The sequence below is a fragment of the Pongo abelii genome, chromosome 1 (assembly GCF_028885655.2).
Source record: "Pongo abelii isolate AG06213 chromosome 1, NHGRI_mPonAbe1-v2.0_pri, whole genome shotgun sequence".
Lineage (NCBI taxonomy): Eukaryota > Metazoa > Chordata > Mammalia > Primates > Hominidae > Pongo > Pongo abelii.
In genome coordinates, this window is record NC_071985.2 from 78,214,449 (window position 1) to 78,228,294 (window position 13,846).

The 13,846-nt window shown below is 39.8% G+C and overlaps 1 protein-coding gene and 1 long non-coding RNA gene across 15 annotated transcripts in view; one reads left to right on the forward strand and one right to left on the reverse strand.

The window, feature by feature from the left end:
- DNM3 (dynamin 3) overlaps positions 1-13,126 on the reverse strand; it is a 577,169-nt gene extending 564,043 nt beyond the window's left edge. For all 14 annotated transcript variants that reach the window (XM_024249216.3, XM_024249215.3, XM_054525302.2 and 11 more), the window contains exon 1: positions 10,732-13,126. In XM_024249216.3, coding sequence (XP_024104984.2) covers positions 10,732-10,892 — 161 coding nt within the window. In that variant the 5' untranslated portion in view covers positions 10,893-13,126. The remainder of the gene's footprint in view (positions 1-10,731) is intronic.
- Positions 890-9,581, forward strand: LOC129048834 (uncharacterized). Its single transcript, XR_010141018.1, has 3 exons — positions 890-1,228; positions 5,526-5,648; positions 9,361-9,581. It is a non-coding gene; the product is annotated as an uncharacterized LOC129048834 (long non-coding RNA).
- Positions 13,127-13,846: the final 720 nt, after the last annotated feature.

Below are 13,846 nucleotides of genomic sequence, written 5' to 3' on the forward strand. Positions count from 1 at the left end.
AACTCACCAACTATTCTCTGACAAATGGCTCTCATAAGAATTGTTAGCCTGGGTATCCTGACAGTGAAGTGCATAGCAATCCTGTATCCACTGGATCACCAAGCTCTCTGAAGGAGCTGCTGCATACCAGAGCCTCGTGCAATTCCTGGCATATCGTGGACTCTCAACATATGATTCTTTGTAAATGACTCAGTAAATGGACAAATCCATCTGCTAAAAGAATTTTCAAACATGTCCTTTCTTAACTGGTTGTATTATCTACCTACAAACAAGTTTATTAAATTCTCTCTGTCCTCAAAACTCAAATAAATTTCATATAAAGAAAATATAAATTCAGAAGTAATCTGGAAGATAGGCAGGTAAATGAAACATCTTACTAAGAAACCTCAATAGGGGAAAGGCATTTATATGGTATAAATATAATGTATTTTGGAATGTCTGAATTTGTATTACATGTACATATCACTTTTTCAATTAAAAGACGGCTTTTTTAAAATAATAAAGTTATTTCCATTTTAATTCATCCTAGTGGAATAGTAATGGTATAGTGTGAATTGTGTCTTCTCTAATAAAAGGATATGTCCTGCCATTTAAATAGAGAATAACCAAATAAATGACTAGAAGTAATATTAGATTTAATCTAGACCAGAGGCATTCAACAATTTTGAGGGTAACTCATAGTAAGAGATACATTTTACATTGCAGCCTAGTATGCATATACAAATATGCAACTAATACAAAACTTTCACAAAATGGTACTTATAACTATCTTGGATGTAGTCTGATACTTTGTTTAACACTGTCACACACATTCTACTAAATTGATATCATGGCCCACTATTAGGTCACAATCTACAGTTTAAAAAGCACTGTTCAGGTCAGGTGCAGTGGCTCACGCCTATAATCCCAGCATTTTGGGAGGCCGAGGAGGGCGGATCACCTGAGGTCAGGAGTTCAAGGCCAGCCTGGCCAACATAGCGAAACCCCGTCTCTACTAAAAATATGAAAATTGGCCAGGTGTGGTGGTGCACCCCTGTAGTCCCAGCTACCCAGGTGGGTGAGGCACGAGAATTGCTTGCACCTGGGAGGCAGAGGTTGCAGTGAGCCGAGATCACGCCACTCACTGCACTTCAGCCTGGGCGACAGAGCGAGACTCTGTCTCAAAAAACAACCACCGTTGTATTCCAAGCCCACTCAACTATTCTCGACCAATTTATTGATGTCAAAGGTATGTTTCAGCTTAGATAAATGGCTTGTACAGAGTCAAGTAGCTGATTCATTCAGTTAGCTCCTGCTGTATGCCAGCACTGCACTATGGAAAATGATAAAGGAGACACAGCTCCTGGCTTCATGGAAGCTGCAAATAGTTGGACAGACAGATGAGGCAACCAACTGTTCAATAGATTCCTGTGCAGTGAAGTATTAACAAGGGCCACCAAGGAGGGGCCTCTAAATCAGACAGATAGAGCTGAGACAGCAGAGGCCAGACTAAACCCAGCTCTCACTGTTCTTGGCATGCTACCTTGCTTACCTGTGGCGCACTTTGAACAAATATGAAGGGACCACCTGCCACAGGGAGCGGGGGAGAACCAAATCCACCCCAAACTAACTCATTCACAAATACTCCTAATTCTCACAGCGGTTGAACCTTACCGGTCTTTTCTCTTCATATGTCCCTACAATCTAGTGAACACTCACAAAAGCATTGCTTCCTCCTTATCATCTCCCCACTTGCTCTGTAAGCAAGGAACTCATGATCCTTCTGCCACTTCCCTTCTTAATTGACTCTGGGGGGGAAAAAAAAAAAACAAACAAAGCCCTAAGAGAATATATAACATTCAAAGTACATAATTCAAATCAAGTACCCACACATACACATTTTACATGATATGTTTTTAGGATTAAATAAACAGGCTAAAGTTTCTTAAGTTGAATTTACAAGGACTTCAGTATGCAGGTCGTTCTATTGGTATTTAGATGAGAATGCAGAAATCTCACCATACAATTGTTGCTGTCCTGGTAGTAGGACTCAGAACCATAAATGCTAGAATCTATAAAAATAATTGCAAGCCTTTGCCCCTCTTTTCAAAATATGAAGAGAATGGGTCTCAGTTTTATTAACCAGCAAACATAAACAGACACACATATACAGGGTTCTAAACCTCCACTAGATAAGAAACCCAAAGCTATTCTTTTCAAAGCTTCTGAGGTATATCTAGCAACTTAAAAATAATGTAATTCTGAATAGAACCAGCTAACTAGCTCAGAGCTAAAACTGACGGTTAACAAGTTATGGGAATGTCAATCATATCAGAATATGAATCTTTCCACTGGAAAAAAAAGAGTGATTTGGTATTATTTCAACATCTACTACAAAAATGTTGGTACTTCTTTTAAGATCTAATTACACCTTACCTCCTGAACCCTTGGTTGTAGATGGTTTCCTTGCGCTCAGACCATACTCTTGCTAAGTAGTCCTGCTTCTCCAACTAGACTTCCTCAATTGTTTTTCCCCCTTCTATGCCATCTTTGTCTGCAATTTTATCTAACATTTCCAAAAGAAAAGGAATATGCTAAGAATGGTTTACTTTATATCACAGAATCGAATATCTTCCTTAAAATCTATTCTCTAGGAGAAAGCTAAAAATAATGTCAGAAAAATTCATTTTAATTCTATTATCTGTTATTAATTCTATTTTTTTCATTAATCTCTAGTACTCACCATGTGACCCCAGTATGTCACCTAACTTTTTTCCAGCTTAATCTTTTTTTAATTCCAAATTAAAGTAAACAAAACATGCTTTTGCTACTTCTCACAGAAATTCAAAGGATTAATGAAATGATAAAAACTGCTTTGGAACTCTTAGAAGGGAAGAGTATACAAACTGGGTTCACTTTGTATATATTGGTTTAAAAAAGAAAAGAACACACTGTGATAGTGCATTTAATGAATGTGGGCAATGCTTTCTTTAAAGAAAGCTCAAATATATTCTATTAGCCTTATCTACAAGTAAGTATTTTGATGCAACTGTAATTTTCCAACATTCACAAAAAGAATTTGCAAATACGCATTACCATCTGCCTCAACGTACTTTTGTTTTTAAAATACTCAAAAAATGTCCAGTCTAAATAAAAGATTTAAATTAAGAGCAATCAGTTATTGAATGCATACTATGGACCAGGCACTTGATACCATCTTACTGAGAACTCACACACAGATTAAAAGGTGAAGTCTGCAATCCCTATTTTGCAGATGAAGAAACTGAGGCCAAGTGAGGCTAGATTCTGTAATGAGGAGCCATGCTACCAGTGAGAGTCAGAGGCAGGACTGAAGAGCAGCCAGCAAAGCCTGCACTCCATCACCACACTGTGATGACTCCTCTTCAAATATTCACTTTTGGGAAATCTAAAAAAATAAGCACCATAAACAAGTTTAGTCACCCATCAAATTACTTATCAAATAGATTAGTCTTTCAATTCCAAGCCACTGGGAGGATAAACAATGAGGTCCTTCAGGATACCTAGCTACTGCTATCATGTATATATATGCCATTCATGGGTATATCATGACCTTGAAGCAGTGGGAAATAAAAATGACACACTGTCACAAAGGAGCACTGAGGTACATTTTAAACCCTTGGAAATAGAGGACTTGCAGCAGGGATATTAGAGAAAAACAAGATCTAAAGCAATCCTGTATCATTCATATAATTCAGGAATTAAATGTATCATCATTTTCCTCAACAACTGCTCTGTTTTTATTATCAATTAACACTAAAGACAATGCAATATTAATGCTTGTTGAAAAATTGTTAAAATAATCTCTATAACATTAATGGACCTCAATGTCACTCAATGCACTCTAAGAATGCAAACATACACACAAAAAGAATAGAAAACAGGCAAACTGAAGGATGCAGATTTGCTACACAAATACATCTTTATTTTACCTAAAAGTTCACCCACTTGTTTAAATAATAACATTTCCATTTAGATTATTTATTTACATACAACTTTTCAGAAGCTTGTGTTGGTTTAAGCAAGGCCTATTGATGACCATCGCAGGCATATCTTTCTAGCTAATGCCCACCTGGTGGATAAATATTAATAATGTGTAAAAACATCCAATATCTTATTTAGTCTTTTCCTGGGCCCATCTGTTCCCTAAAAGTCACACTTTACTCACGAGTATACTATTTCAGTCAAATTAACTTGCCTAAGTCTGAGAAAAATTCTGCTCCCTGTCTCCACTATTCTGTATAGGAAAAAAAAAGGTAATAAAATGTAATGCCACTGCTGGTCAACTATCAAGAAGGGTAATGAAGGAGAGTATCACGGAAGAGAAAAAGTCTGGCCCAATGCAAAGGGATGGGAAAAGGAGGAGGCAGGGTGAGGGTTGGAGGGAGGTGCTCTAAAACAATAACAGGAGGAAGAGAAGATGATGAACTGGCACAGGCCTCCCAGTTCCTAACATTAAGTTCCAAACCTAGCTCTGATTTCTTCTGACCTTGGGCAAATCTCTGGTTTCTCTGTATCCTACTGTGGCTCCAGGAAGTTAGAGAAAATCAAGCCGGAGGAAAGCTTCTTATAATAATGTCATCAAATGCCAGTCTTGCTACTATTAAAGGAAGAAAAGCTAAGCTACCTATGATCACACACACACACACACACACACACACACACAGACAGAGTAATTAACATGATATTAATGAACCCTCTAATTTGTTGGAAATGATTTTTAATTCATGAAATGCAAATCATTTAGTGTCAACTCCTTTACCCTCCTCCCATTCTAAACAATTCATTCCATTTTCAGGTTTGCCTTTAGGACATTTTCCCTGACATTTGTATCTTCGACTTATTCTACTCCTTTAACTAAATGACTTATTCTTTAAAAGGAAAATAGAATTCACCTCCCTTAAGTATTAGTGCCTTGGAGGTCCTTATAAAATAGTTGATCTCATCCATCCCACTCTCAATTAACCTTCACTGCATCCAGTTATATTTTTAATCGCTCCAATCTCTTTTTTTTTCCTTGCTGCTCTTCTCTAGGGCCCTCTCCAGTATATAGTATCTCTTTGTGATAAAGTCACAGTCTAAATTCAATGCCTTGTTGTCAACTCAGAAACCGAGACACAGATCACCACCTTCCTGCTTTGACATAGATACTTCAGTACATGCAGGCTTGAGCTAAAATGATATGGGCTGCCAGATGACACTGGAAATGCATATATTTTCTACTTTCCACTTATATTCAGTTCAATTTCAGAACTGTAGTTTTTCAGGGATTTTTGTAAAAATAAATTGACATACTATAATTTTTTATCCTGATTAGTTTGCATTATATCTGACTACCTTCATTTTACTTATGCATTTGAAAGTTGTCCCATACTTTATCCTGTCAGTTCTCTTTTTATACATACATCAGCTTCTATGTATTCATATTTTCTTGTATATTCTTACCCAGTATACTTAGAACTCAATAAATACATGTTCATTGGTTTTATGTGTCCATATTTCTCAAGAGTTCCAGGAGGAGTCATACTGAATCCCAGCTTGGCTGCTTACTAGCCATACGATCCTGGGTGAATGACTTGTCTCTCCAACCCTGAATTTTCTCCCCTATTGACATGGGGATATGGAAACAGGTAAGGAATAGAAGGTATGAAAAGTATCTAGCAGAATCCATGTCTGCTACCCCATAATGGCTAAGCAAATGTTGGTCCCCTTTTTCCATCTACTTTATAAAATGTATTTAGTATAACATAATCCATAAGAATTTTTAAATCAATGCAGAGAGTGTGAGAAAGTGCAATGCAAACTTGGACTAGGATAAATTGCAAAACTTTGGCCATACAGAAAATTAAATTGGATCATTCTATATAACATATGAGCTTGGGACTCTCTTGACTTGGCTCTGGTAGCAGAGGAAAAAAATAATCTATTTCTTTCTAGATACTTGAAGTCCCTCTAAAATAAATCACAATAATAAATAAAACTTCATAATTTAACTTACTAGCTGTAGCAAAAGGTACTACCTAAGAAGAATACCTAACACTCTAAATTATACTTCATTGATAGAGAACCCTATAGCCTATCCTCTAATCCAGCTAAATATTAAGTTTCCATTCCTCCAAGGTTCTGGGTGACTGCCCAACTTCATTCTTAAAGAAGTTAAATCAAGTGCATTTTTGGATAACTGTTTATCATAAGTAAATTCCAAAACAGAGATATCCTATCCAGTCTAGTTGTCTTAGTTATATTGCTTCTCAGACATTATTAATAAAAAAGGAATTCATTTGATGGTAGTAATTATCACCAACTGTGAATTTGTGATAACCTACAAGTATATTATATAATGTTAATTCAGCAAAAATATTTTTGTGATTTCAAGTTCTACCAATTCATTGTTGCATGAAGAAAAGTTCATGTTTTGACACTTTATTTATAGACCTTGGGAACTATGAAGTATGGTTCTCAATAATTATGACATTTTAATTGTAAGCACCATTTATCTAATAACTATAACACTTAGAAGCAATTTCTTGAAAAATATCAGCATAATAACTTTTTAAAAATATTTTATTTCATCCCCATTAATCACAAAACTTTTTCTATTTGTGCAGAATTGAGAGTCTATTTACCACTCAGACTAGAATAAAATAATGTGGACTCTTCTGCCTATATAATTAGCATTGAAAAACTAATATTTCTAACAAGGGTGTCATTTTAAAACATCTGCGTATTAGCAACTAGTACAGTTTTCACTTAACACCTCTATAAATGAGTTATATGCACTCTAAAAACATACTTAAATAAACAATCCGATTACATTTTAAAACTCTCTTCAAGAATGTCTAATATAGCAAAGAAAAATACTTATCTTTTAATAAATGTTGCTTCTGCCTAAGGGGTCACCTCAAATCTTCTGTGAAATGAGGCAAGGTAAACATATGTAAATAAATATTAATAAAATCATTAACTTAGTAGCTTCTTGTTTATTATTATTATTCGAGACAGAGTCTTGCTCTGTCAGCCATGCCGGAGTGCAGTGGCACAATCATGGCTCACTTACAGCCTTGACCTCCTGGACTCAAATGATCCTCCTACCTCAGCCTCCCAAGTAGTTGGCACTACAGGCATGCTCCACCATACCTGGCTAGTTTTTTTTTGTTTGTTTGTTTGTAGAGACAAGATCTCACTATGTTGCCCAGACTGGTCTCAAATTCCTGGGCTCAAGTAATCCTCCCGCCTTGGCTTCCCCAAATACTGGGGTTATAAGCATGAGTACTGTGCCTGGCCAGCTTCTTATTAATATAGGTAGCATTTATATAGGGAGCAAGAAAGAAGTTAAAAGTACTTATCAGAGGAAATGGTAAACCTCAATATGGAGGATACAATATGGCACAGAGGTTCTAGAGCATGGGTTATGGTGATCAACACCTCTAGTTGAATCTTAGCTCCACTGTTTTTATATTAAATTAAATTATCCTTGAGTGAGTTACTCAAACTCTCCAAATCTTAATTTCCTCTTCTGTAAAATGGAAATCATAAGAGTACCTACCTCTTTGGGGTTGTATGAGGACTAAATGAGATTATTCAAATAAAAGCACCAAGAATAGTACCTACACATAACGAGCACTCTATAAATGTTAACCATTATTATCATCACCACTGCACTATAAATATATGTATATGTATAATGAAAATAGTTGAATAAATTCAATTCTTCTGTATACAAACCAGACCAATAGGCAGATCCAAGCCAGCTAGTAAACCCCTATGTTCAGATTATAGGTCTCAACTTCTATTCATTAGATCTTAAGCTGCCTCTCATTGCCAGCATATATCTCATCCTGCACCATCAAAAGAACAATCTGGTTACTCATGCTATATCACATTAATATGCAAGTTCATCACTTCAGCAAGAAAATCACAAACAAGTGGTTCATTCATGACTCATTTTATTCATAACAATCTCAAACCTGTCACCCAAAAATCAGCTTTTACAGCAACCACTAAATGAAGTAAACATATTCACATTCGAATTCATTCATTGGTGTCCAAAAAAACTCCATATAAACAAACTATCTGAGAAAAGATATGGTTAGTCCACTAAATGAGGATTGTTGAGAAAATGCATCATTATTTTGTAGAGAAGAAGCTTAAGTCAAGAGCAAACACAATGAATTTACACAAGTGATGACCCTTGGTTTTTCTGGCTGCATTCAATAACTGCACATTAGATCAGAGTCTTAAAATGAAAACTGTTTCGTGTAAAAGAGGAAAGTTACATCCTTAGGAAAGAAACCATTTTTATTGCAAAATTCCTGGATAATGACAAGAAAATGCTAAGATGTTATAGTAGAAAATGGATACAATTTTTTCCACCTAGGCTGAATATCTTATCAAAATAGAAAACTCCATTTTCCCTAAGGTTGGTCTATAATTAGAAATTAGATTCCTCAATAAGTCAATGACCTTCCTAATCAAATTTTCTCTTTAATATATAAGCTCTGCTAGGCAGGTGTTATCTCTACATATAATACAGACTTTACATATGAATTAAATGACCTTTTTCCTCTATGGTCATCCTTTTCTTTGATTTGACGTTCTAACAGTTAATTAGTGGTAAAACTTTTTAAAGTACAACAAATTACTAATGTATTCTGGTAAGTGCTCTGATTTTTATACTTGTCCCTATTTTTTATTCCATCTTGAAAAATATTCAAGCTTAAATATTTTACTCTTCTACATTTCTTTTTTCAAATTATTTCAAAAGAACATAGTTAGTGTGGGGAAATGTGTACAATTTTATTATAACATTAGGAAGAATGTTAGAATTTCAAAACCTAGAAAGTAGAATTGGGGTATGTGCATACAATTGACATTAAGTTCAAAAGCTCTGACCACAAACAATGCACTTACATACAATATAGGCTCATCCAAGTAAATATATGGGAGATGCATAAAAATATGGTAATTTCATTTGAAATACTTACAATTTTAATCTTTAAGTATTTGTTTAAAAAACAAAAATAGTTAAATAACTCTTAAGGTGTCATGACAAAAATGCCCTGGCATTTGGAAAGCCAAAAATAGGTTACCAAAATTCACTCTTTGGATGCCACTTTATATCTCGTAAATTTCATTGGCAACAAATCAAAGAAAGTAACTGTTATGTGTTTGAAATCCATCACTTCACCAGAAGTCTAAGATGAAGTAGGCAAAATGCTTTACCTTCACTTTGCTCATTAATCGAAAAAAATATAAAAATGAGGTGTAGTGATTAAGTGAATTACTCAAGGATACAAGCCAATTGTCAGTAATTTTACTTTGTTAGGTTTCTTATCTTTCTAGTTCATACAGGAAAAAAAAGTATCATCTGAGAGATGGAACATCATTTGAGAGAAAGGAATATGTACTTTATGAACACTAACATTTCCAAAGGAAATGTGGGAATATTCAGCTCTAAATTTTACACATCACCAAGCACTAACAAAAAAAGAAAAAAGGAACAGAAACAGGAACCTTCTGCATCCCAAGTCACGAATGAGCCAAATAAAAAGAATAAAGTACAATCTCGCCAGCATTTTTTCTTGGATACTGTACATTTCTACCTGGTTTTCTACTACTAGGAAACAGATTTCAGCTTTCATAATGCTTTCAAATGGGCTTTTCTTAGCAAATGTCTGCACTCTCCAGGCAAGGCCGTTAAGGTAACTTAATCCCTCATGAATTGCTCAGTGGAAGAAATGCTGATTCCCAATTCAAAAATTAATTCCTTAGCTGTTTCTGTATTAAGAGTCATGAGGAAAACCACAGCTACAATTTAGATTCAGAATGTTATCTTGAAGGCTAGCAAGACAAATAGGAGCTTAGAGAACGGAAGATGATGCTGGGGGAGGGGGCACAGAGAGAGTGCGAGAAAGATGCTGGTCAGTTCCGAGATGATGCAGGAATGACATGGCACCTGGACAACACAAGTCCACGTCCACCCCCTACCAAGTCTGTGCCTCGGGCTCTCTCACAATTGCCTGGAGCTGTGAATAGATGCACACGCAAACACACCACCTTTTATTCTTCGACTCTCCGGGAGGAGAATGGTGGGGAAGCGTCTCTGGATAAAGCTTCACCACAACAAACGACGTCTTTCTCCTCGCACCCCGCCTCCCCAGCTAGAGGCAGGCACAGTAGACAGCTGAGAGGAACGAGAACCCAGGCGAGAAGGAAAGCATCTCCACCTAAGGGAGGGGGCTCGGGGGATAAAGCCCCACAGCCTCGCAGGGAGCCTCACGGAGGGCGACAGGAAAAGGAGGGGGGTGTTGAGCCGGGAAAACAGGAGAGGGGCACTGGGAAGCTTTCGGCGCGCTACGCAGGGAGGCTGCCCGGGGCTGGCGCGCACCGAGGGGGTGGGGGTCGATCCCGGGGCGGACCCCTCCCTCGACTCCCCGACTGGAGGACAGGGAGGAAATGGCTTTGTATCGCACGATGAAAGGCAGGCAGGAGGGCCACCAGGCCGGGGGTGGCAGGGGACGGAGGATGCCCAGAGCTGGAGGACCCCGCCCGCCCCACGGACACGGCCACTCTGCCCCCCATTCCACTCTGCCCCCCATTCCACCGCAGCTCCTGGTCCATCCACCCTCTGGCTCCCACTGCCAGTCCACGTTCCAACGGCCCGCAGCGAGGTCGCCCCCTGCCGCATCCTTACTCCGCGCCCTGCGCGCTCACCTGCCCACGAAGTTCTCGAGCACCGAGCTCTTGCCGGCACTCTGGCCGCCCACCACGGCGATCTGCGGCAGCTCCAGCAGGCAGCTCTGTCCCAGCGCCGAAAACGCGTCCTGCAGACGGTTCACCAGCGGGATGAGCTCCTCCATCTCCCGGTTCCCCATCTTGCCCGAGGGGCCGGCGACCAGCTGGTCCCTGCTCGCCTCTACGACCTGACAGGGAGTAGGGGCTGCGCTGTCCTGGCTGCTGCTGCTGCGCCGGGCTCAGCCAGCCGGGTCCTGGCGCAGACGTCGGAGCCCGCCGCCAGCCCGCCGCTTGGCTCTGACAGCTAACGGCCCGCAGCGCGCCTGCGCGGGCGAGCAGGGGCGTGGCCTAGCTCTGCGACGCCCCGCCCCCGCCCCGCGGCTGCCCCGCCCCGGGCTTCCCAGCGGACCACCGGGCCAGGCGCGCACGCACTGCCTCCCAGCTGCGGCCAGATGCCACGGCCTCTGCGTTCTGTGGCCTAGGCTCAGAGGCCAAGTTACAGCGCCGGGTCAGGAAATGGCATGAAATCAGCAGCAGCAGCAGCGGCAGCGTTGTTCTCTTTCAGCGGCTACCAAGCCAAAGCCCAGTGGAAAGCACTATTGCCGCTAACACCACCACACGATCACCAGCAATAGCAGCACCGCCGCCGCCACCACCGGGGCACCGCTGCCAGACTACACTTCCCGAAAGGAAGTCTCCTCTGTCACGCCCTTCTCCAGAATCCGCGATGACTCCTCCCAGGGTAGCAGGCCTGTTGGAGTCCAAATTCTTCAATGTGACATCCATCTAAGGCCCTGAGTGGTCTGACCTTACCTAATTCTTCATCTGTAATGACTCGTCCTCCCCAGCCCCGCATAAGCACAGGTAGAGTCTGTAGGGTTTACCTGCCCCGATACACTCCTTTAATCACTCTGGCCTGTGAGACTCCTCATGCCATTTGCCCTCCCGGTCTATCTCCTTCTACCGGGTCTATCCAGAACCAGGTACCCTGGACGCATTCTGTGAAATTTAGCACATTGAGAAGTGACTGTGTGTGGGGTCCTGTGCCTGATGATCGGGACACAAAGATAAATGGCCATGCTTCTCTTAGCCTCCACAGATGGCTCCCTTTTAGTCTGCTCCTCAAATACTGATGCTTCTCAGGGTTTCATATATGGGCATTTTCTTGTGTAATGCTTGTCCTCTGCCTGAGGACTTTCCCATAGCTTTAACTCTGCATAAAGGCTGACGACTACAGAAATTTACATTGCTAGACCCTGTCTCTCTTCTGCAACTTAGACTGTACTCCAAGAGGAGTACTCCAAGAGGAGCCCAGACTACTACCTGAGTGTCCTACAAGTACTACAGACTCAATTTATTCAAAACTGAAGTCATCCTTTGTAATCTCAGCATTTAATGTACAGTTCCTTCTAACTCTAAAAAGACTTGTATTAAAATGTTCATAATGTCAAAAAAAAAACCTGAAAACAACCCAAATGTCTATCAACAGGTGAATGAATAAACAAATGTGGTATGTATATATAGTGAAATAATCTCTGCCACAAAAAAGACTTTTGATATAGCAACAATCTCAGATACATTATGTAGAATGAAAAAGGCCAAAGAGCATATTTGTTTGATTTCATGTATGTGAAGTTCTACAACCAGCAAAGCTATTCTGTGGTGATAGAAATCGGAACTGTGGTTGTTTTTGAGGAGTGGAGATTGACTGAGGAGTGGAGATTGACTTTCTGGAGTGATGGAAATGTCCCATGTCTTGACTGGGATGTGGGCATACATTTGTCAAAACTCCTCAAACTAAACTTTTAAGTGATGTGCATTTTACTGTACATTACATCTCAACTTTTTTTTTAAAGCAGCAGAAAAAGACAAATAAAACTGAATGCATCTCCACTGAAGTGGATCTCTGTTAGAATGTCTGCCCAGGAAACCTTTTCTAAGAAACACTCCATCCAACGCATGGTTGTAGCCAGAGCAGTCATGAAGATAGAAAGGCATGAAGAAAAACTGAGCCCTGGCCATAGCTGTGTGCACCAGATTGGGCACCTGACTCGAGCTTTACCAAAGCCCTTTCCCAGGAATATGCAATTGAGAGAGAGATTAGCCTTTGTCTGAGTGACTGAACTATAAGTGAGGAATAACATTGGCAACTATGTTTAGTAAGATTTCACCAGTAAAAGGGAAGTGCTCATCTTCAGAGAAAGAGAAAAGTAAAAAGACACAAGGAGAGGAGCAGAGGGAAAGAAGAGGGAAGATCCGGATAGTACTTGTATCCTCAATCTTGTTCATGTCTGAAGTCCAACTGTAATCCTGTCCTGAGTTCCTTGTACAACCTCCCCGCCAATAAACTTATAATAAATTCTCCCCTTTGCCTAACCTAATTCAACTCATATTTCTTTTACTTGCAATCAAAGAATCCTATAAATACATTCTCAGACTAGAGATAGTGTGCTCCCTATCTCAGGGAGAAGCCTGCCCAATCCCAATCCAGAATCTGGAAGTCATTCTCACTTCGTTTTTCCCTCTCTCTCCTTCATCCCCTACACCAAATTGGTACCCAAATAATACCTATTCTACCTTCCTAGAAGCCATTTTCTGTCCATCCTTGCTGCCAGTGCCTCGGTTATAACCATCATTTCTCAAACAACCATCTTCCTCTATGCTTTTCATATATATATATATGTACCCTGAATAGATTTTCATTATTGCTCTTGGCATATTGCATTAGGTCACTAATTCATATGTCCCTCTCTTTCACTATAATGCCCTTCCCAAAGATGCCCACATTTTAATCCCTGGAACCTGTGAATGTTTCCTGAAGTGGCAAATGGGCCTTTGTAGATATAATTAAGGACCTTGGGATGGGAAGACTATTCTAGATTATCCAAGTGGATGCACTCTACTCACATGAATTCTTAAGAGCAGAGAACATTTCCAATCTTCATCAGAGGGAGATATAACTGGGGAAGGGTCCCAGAGATGCATGGAGAAAGGGGACCGACCATAAGCCAAGAAATGCAGGCAGCCTCTAGAAAGTGGAAAAGGCAGGAAATACATTCTCCCTCAGAGCCTCCAAAAAAAAATTTTTTTTTTT